Here is a 7175-nt window from a genome sequence, read left to right as displayed (position 1 = left end):
CTTGGAGGTAAACAGCTTCCAAGCTGGTGCTCCTGTGATCTGCCGGGCTTCCCCATAATGACCAGAGAAGCTGACATGGGGAAGTCTTCAAGAATCTCTCCTGTGAGAGGACAGGAGAAGGAAAGGAATAGCTTGGCTAAGAGCTCCCTTCCATCAGAATGAAGAAAAAAAATTCACTGTGAACTGTTGGAGATCGCCAAAAATCCCTTGAGGAGGAGGGTGGGAGGATGCTATTATAGGGATATTACAAAGGCCAGGGCCCCCAATAATGGTACAGCAGAAAAGGACCCCCTCAAAATATTGTTTAACAGTGATGCAATGAAATGATCGAACAGCTTTACTCACATGCCACTCTCTAACATATAGATGCACTTGCGTTCCTTGGTCACTCTCCTTACCATATGACTGCCGAAATGCAGGTGACAAGCGGCGTCAGCGAGAGGCGTCACCGCTGGCATTTCGATGGGTGCTCTCCCGGGGTCCAGGACGCGGGCGCATTAAGATGCCCCCGGTAGTGCCATGGCGCCCGCAGGCGCCGCGTTGGGGACCCCTGATCTAGAGCTTCTTGCTCCTCCCTTTCCTGTTATCCCCCCTTGCTTCCTCCCAGCCAGCTTTATATATCAGGCTGGCCACTCAGGCCCGGAGGTGCAACCCCTCAGGTGATTAGTGTGTAGCCTCCCCGGCTATTCCAAACTAATCCTCCCTTTTAAGTGAAGCTAGGCTAACAGGGTCCTGGGTTGGATCTCCTAGCCAGCACCCTGTTACAGGCACTAATATGAGAAAATGATTTTCATCTGCCATCAAGGAGTTAATTTCTTCTCTCCTTATACAGGCAGTCCTGTTGAATTTAATGGGATTACTTGTGGTAAGGCCCAATCCAACTTCGATTGAAGTCAAGTCCTAATTACTCTGATGGGAACTAGGTTGGATTCTGAGTGAGGAGACCAGAATCTGCCTCTAGAATTGGATTTAAACACCAAAGATCAAGAGTCAAGTTGACAGCTATCTACATGTTTATTAGACAATAAGGTTTCAGGCCTTATAAAGCCTCAGTCATGCTTATACTACAAACTACATATAGCATTCTTGCCACATAAATATAGCAGATTTTTCTAGCTCCCTTTCATCCTCCAAAGGGCCCTATGGATTTATACATAGGTATGTTCGTGTGATTGCATTTTAAATGAGAAAAGAGAAAATTTTTTGGAAAATTTATTTAGAGAGTAAACATTATTCCAGAGTTAGGGGTTTTTTCCCACAATTTATTTTTTAATTTAGTATTTCCTTTCTACCACAAGACATTAAAGATGATCCATGTACTGGTTAGAGGTGTCTTGCATCCCACTTAGTTTACTTTTCCCAGGTATATTTCTGTATCTAGGTCACCAACTCCATTTGGCACTGTTTGTCACCACCAAAAATAAGGATTCTGGACATTTTACTTCCAAGGAGGCTGAATTTCAAGATGGTTTGGAGAGTAGGCAAATACCTGACCTACCACTGGACTCCAAATACCACTCAATTCAGAAGTATCTGAACCAACCTCATATCTATGTTGTAGATAGAAAGTGTATATCATGCCTACATTGTGGTATTAAAACACAACTTGTACAGTGCCATTTAACTTCTGGGTTCTTCCAGTCAAGGTCATTATGAAATCTTCTTTCCTGCAGGACAAAAAATTCCCTTAGTAAAAAGGTAGCACTGCAAATTGTAGTAAGTGTTGACTGAATATGTATACTGTACAAATAACTTACTTTTATCAAGAGAAGACTATGTAAACCATTAACACACAACCCACAATCCAGCCAACCACAAGAAGTGCGGGTACAACAAGACGTGAGTATGGGATAGCCCCTAAAGGGAGAGAATATAGATTTTTATTCAGAAGGCACATGACAGATAGGTCACGTTACACTAACTCTAAATCTGTTAAGTAAAACGTGAAAACTGTGATGATCTTAAAAAAAGACCAGTGAACTGAGCCAACCAATAATAAGTAATATTGAAAGCCCAAGGGATTTTTAATTACCATGTAAAATGATGTTTATACATGAAAAGACTCTTAGCACAGTGATTTAGAAAATATAAATCAAGTTTTAGGAAAATCTGTTTCTGTCCTACATCATTATTTCAAGAAAAAACATTTAACTGCTTCCAGCAAATAGCAAGTTTGTTCTGCCCACGAGCTAACTACTAAGAATGGGATCCACAGAAATACTTTGAGGTCAGGATGAGCCCACTTTAGTTCCCTTTTTAAAAAACATTTCAAAATAAGTCCTCCTGCAATGAAAAATATTGGAAGTGTTTTGATAGCGTAAGACCATGCACCACACTGAGGTGACTGGATCACTTTGGCAGTCTTGGTGGGGCAATCAACAGCCTAGTGTTTTGCCTGCTACATTATAAAAGCGAAATACACAGAGCATGCCATACCATTAAATAATATACAGCACCTCTACACACAAGAACTGCATAGACTTCTATTTAAAATGCAGCACGGCTAAGCAATCACACAATACAAAGATAAACTCCATTCTGGGGGATTCTGGTGACATGGAGCCACAAGGAAATTCCAAACTACACTTTCTTTTTGAGACATTTATGTAGCTGATACTTCTATTGAGAGTCTGGCTGTAATATTTCCTAAAGGTCACATTACAAATGAAGGGCTGTATCCTGCAGGGTGGCAGCAGACAGTTTACACAGAACAGTTGCTAAACTAACAGTAGGCCTGTTAAGTATGGTGCTTTGTTACTTGAGAGCCAATTGGATGAAGTAAGATATGAGGAGCAGGCGCTACAAATGTGTCAGCAAGAACACTATGCCCAGCATAAATCATAAGGCACTGAGCAGCTGGCTCTGTGGCATACTGTTTCATAGGAACCACTGGAAGCATTTATGTTAGTGGAGGGGTAGTCCTAAGCACTGCTCACAAGCACAAGCCACTGCTCCTGGGACTTGATCCAAAGTCCAATGCAGTCAATGGAAAGGTCTACTGACTTCAAGAGACTTTGGATCAGAGACCGGTTGACAGCAGGAGTTACTGAAATCCTACTATGCCCCGTATTTGCCAGTCAGCGCCTATGCTACTGCCATGCTCTCTTTCTCCCCATCGCCCTAGTTTTTCCTCTTCCTCAGTTGAGTGCATCTCAGAGCAAGGGGTTTGTTCAGATTGCTGTGCACCCTCCTCTTTTTTGCACACTCCACAGACATTCCTCTGCACAGGAAAGGAGCAAACTGAGTATTCTGGATCTCTGCACTTCAGTAGCTTGCAAGATCCAGTGCAAAGAGCCTAATCCTGCAACCCTCACTCTCATGAGTAATCCTTATAAAGTCAAGGATTTCACTAGTATAGGATATTTGCATGGATGAGGGTGTACTGGCTAAGTGCATCACTATGTAACTGGAACTGGACACTAAGCAGCCAGTCTCTCCATTCCTCACTCAGCTTCCTCCTTTTTATCCAAAACTGTGTAAGGACTCAGCTTTTCAGTCTTTAGTCAGGTAAAACTCCCCCTAACATGAACCGGATTGTGCCCAGGGTCTCAATGAACTCCTATTGCACTTGAGATATCTGATCTGGCATAGGGCTGGAGAGGGTTTACACTAGGGAGTAAAAACCACATCCTTTGGTCTTTAAGCCAGTGCTCAAGCCAATTTGCTCCTTGCATAGGTTTAAAAATCTTGATCTTACACCTCTCATGCCACTTAACACCCAAATATCTCAGCAGATTTCACTTAATAGATTTTTTTATATTCTATACAGTGTGTACACACACAAACACACACACACCTTAAACTACCATTTAGCCAATAGTCTGAATATGGAGTAGTGTGGAGCCACACTGTTTGTGGAGGGATTGCAACCCTATGCAAAGGAGATGGTGTATGCTGTACCACCCTGTGCTGCAAGCCTGCTCTGAGGGCTGGTACAGATGGAGCCAGGCTATAACTCTGCCTCGCTGTCCTCTCTGGTGTGCTATATGCCTATGGGGTGCACTGAGGGAGGGGTCATTATGTGCCAGTGTCTATGTCTATTCCCCTTGTATCCTTGTAAATGCTTGCCACAATATGGCAGATGCTGCATATGTGTGTCCATCTAAATATCTAGAGACACACATGCTTTAGAGTACAGAATAGAAACCATATAAATATGTTTAAAGATTTTTCTAAGATTCTATTTCCCTGGGATAAGGAGACTTATTCCAACAAACTCTAAAGACAGGACTAGTATGGGATCTGGTTATAAGAATCTATAAATAACTCAGAAGCTTTTGTTCGCTTTGTGCCCTCAGTATCTAAGATGCATGGATTGTTTACAATTACACAGCATGGAATATGTTGCTGCTTTTACAAAATATGGAATTTATTATTTTTTTATTTGTAACCTCTCTCCAAAGAGCAATAAGGGAATGTCATTCTTACAGGAAAATAATATTACAAAGAGAATTTCTGACTGGAGCAGAAAGTTACAACGTTCTAAAATGAATGTGCAGTCAAAAAAATCTTTTTCTAAAGAAGAGCAGCACTTTTTATAACGTGATAATTCCAATTAAACAAATCAATCCATCCCCTGGGATAGTCAGCTCAGGTTAAAGAGGTGCTGGTTTGAGGAACCAATATCCCAAAGTGTCAATAATATGATGAAATAGTTAATAACCAGACATTCATGTATACTTGTGTGCATGGATTAGAAATAATAAAATAAACCTGTCAATCCTGCCTTTTAAAAATGTGTATTTGATGATACCTGCATACTACATCTTCCTAGATGTTAGAAGCCCCAGCTGTCCACTGCTCACCTGCCAAACTCCTCTGACAACTTCAGTGCAATTATGTATTGTCAATACAGAATCTGACACACTAAAAATTCATTTTAATAACAAAATTAATAAAGGAAGAGCTCTGGTACTGACTGTTTTAGCAATTTTAATATTTAAATAATTAAAATCCTTTTATTTTTCAGTTCAGTGAGGTTGCCTCATAAATTGCCTGTCTGCTGCACTGAAGTAGTGCAAGATCCAGGGACCTTAATGGAGAATTTTGATCCAGTGTACAGCTGAGTACACGTGCCCTTGGTTAAAGATATAGCTATATAGGAGACAGTAACACTAGTTGATAGGGCACCAGGCTAAGCGTCAGGAGACCTGGGTTCTAGTGCTGACTCTACCACTGTTTTACTGTAAAATCTAGGCCAAATCATTTGTGTCTGCCTTTATCTATTTATAAAATGGAAACACTGAGACATACCCTAGTGATGTAAAGTACTTTGACATCTATCTGTAAAACAGCTATATAAATACTAAATATTATTAATTTTGCATAGTGGTTGAAATTAAAAAGTCAGCATTCACCAACAGTTATCACACAGCTGAATCTGAGATTAGCACAGTTTTCCCCGCACTTAGAAGACACCAGTGGTGACAGTGTAGGTGGCCGATTGTTCTCACTGGCTTTTACCATCTACAGATTTATAACATACAAACACGTAATACTACAAATAATAAAACAAAACAGAACATTATTTCTACAAGTAAACAACTTGAATAGCTATATGTATCAACCACCAACACCGTTACACCTATAGTTGTTTTCCATCCACTCCTCGTGAAAATGGTGTAAATACAGCAGTGTCAGTATGTGTAAAATTCACTTTATTGTCGTTTGTTATGGGCAATCAATGCAAAAATCACTCATTGTGATTTCACTTTGCCCTGCTATTTGGGAACTGTGGAACCACAACCTTGCTCATATAAAAACAAAAGGGTGTTATCTTTCTCACTTTTCCATACCCTCAGATTGTAGCCACACAAACACTATTATTTATACACGTACACACACTATACATATAGATGCACTGAATATATTGTTAAACACAAATCAAAATATTCATAATAGTTTAGGTAAATTAGAGACTCCTGACAACTTTAAAAGTACGTCTGGCTGAATAGATCGCAACTACAATACTATTGTTAAAATAACAACTGAGATGACTACTGCTGAAAGAGATCAAAGAGAAAAAAGTGTTCTCTGGTTTTCAGTGTGTTGGTGTATTTGACAATACTTCGCATATAGTCATTTTCAGTGTTTAACCTATAAAGTCAGTCACTTTCCCTTACTGTTAGTCTTTCATAGGGACAGAATTTAAAAAAAAACAAAACAGGAAAATGTGATTATAAAAGCATGAAAACTGTCATTGAGATTCAGAAGCAGGAAACTTCAAAATACTTTTAATCCTATTTTTATTTTTTTAGCAAATTGGATTTCAAATTGACTCTATTCCTTTACTGAAAAGTAAAATATACATCAGCTAGGAACTAGTAGCTTACAAGTAGCATAATATCTTTGCACTATACTGCTATTCTTATGCATTTTAAACACACATGCATTTTAAACATACATTAATACATTATTTATCTGTGCATCTTACCTAGTTCTGCCATTCCTCCCGCCACTAGATTTATTGACAACTTTTAAGGTTTGCTTCTGCAGTTGTTACTGTGAGCTTTGGGGTGCTTTAAATAGAGCAATATTTGGAATGTACTGCAGCTGCTTTTTCACTGATGCCAATTTTCTGCTATATGCATTCAATTGTTTGAAAAGAGTTCAGGGTCTTAAAATTTACAACGTGCAGTTCTTGTAAATTTACAGGACTGTTTTAAAGAAAGATAAATAGAGGTTAATTTTTGCATGGACAATGAAATGAGGGCTGAAGTTCAGGGTGTCTTAGCTTGGTTTCGGCGTTTTACTGATTCATGAACATCACTTTAGTTAGAGTAAGACTGGGATCCAATTTGCCCTTGAATTCCCAATCCTCCTTAATTCCATTCCCTGATAAGAAGACAAGCAACATTACAGTTGCCTGTACATTTGTATTACTTTGAGCTTGGCACTGCACAGGACAGGAGAGAAAAGTAGATATAATCCCTAACCCTAAGAGTTTACAATCTATAATCCTATTTCTCTTACTCATGTGAGTAAGTACATTCAGTGGAGACACTCACATGAATGAAGTAAGCACTATTTGGCCATAAATATAACATATAAATAGGTAATTTAATAAAAATGGTTACAAACTGCAATCTCTATTAATGCAGGGGGAAAATATAGGCATTTTGCCAGCTGTGTGCCAAAAAGCTGAACTGTATGGGTTGTATGAGTTGTCTGAAGGG

General features: G+C 39.3%; 1 protein-coding gene across 1 annotated transcript; it reads right to left on the bottom strand.

The window, feature by feature from the left end:
- Positions 1-1604: 1604 nt before the first annotated feature.
- On the bottom strand, positions 1605-6508 carry STRIT1 (small transmembrane regulator of ion transport 1). The gene is made up of 3 exons (XM_030576180.1): positions 6434-6508; positions 1758-1857; positions 1605-1667 (listed from the first exon to the last, which is right to left on the bottom strand). The coding sequence occupies exons 1-2, from the start codon at positions 6444-6446 to the stop codon at positions 1763-1765; spliced, it is 108 nt and encodes a 35-aa protein (XP_030432040.1). The 5' UTR covers positions 6447-6508; the 3' UTR covers positions 1605-1667; positions 1758-1762.
- Positions 6509-7175: the final 667 nt, after the last annotated feature.

Source organism: Gopherus evgoodei, chromosome 9 (assembly GCF_007399415.2).
Source record: "Gopherus evgoodei ecotype Sinaloan lineage chromosome 9, rGopEvg1_v1.p, whole genome shotgun sequence".
Classification (NCBI taxonomy): domain Eukaryota; kingdom Metazoa; phylum Chordata; order Testudines; family Testudinidae; genus Gopherus; species Gopherus evgoodei.
The sequence above is the reverse complement of the archived record's forward strand: the minus strand, read 5'-3'. Positions and strand labels throughout refer to the sequence as shown.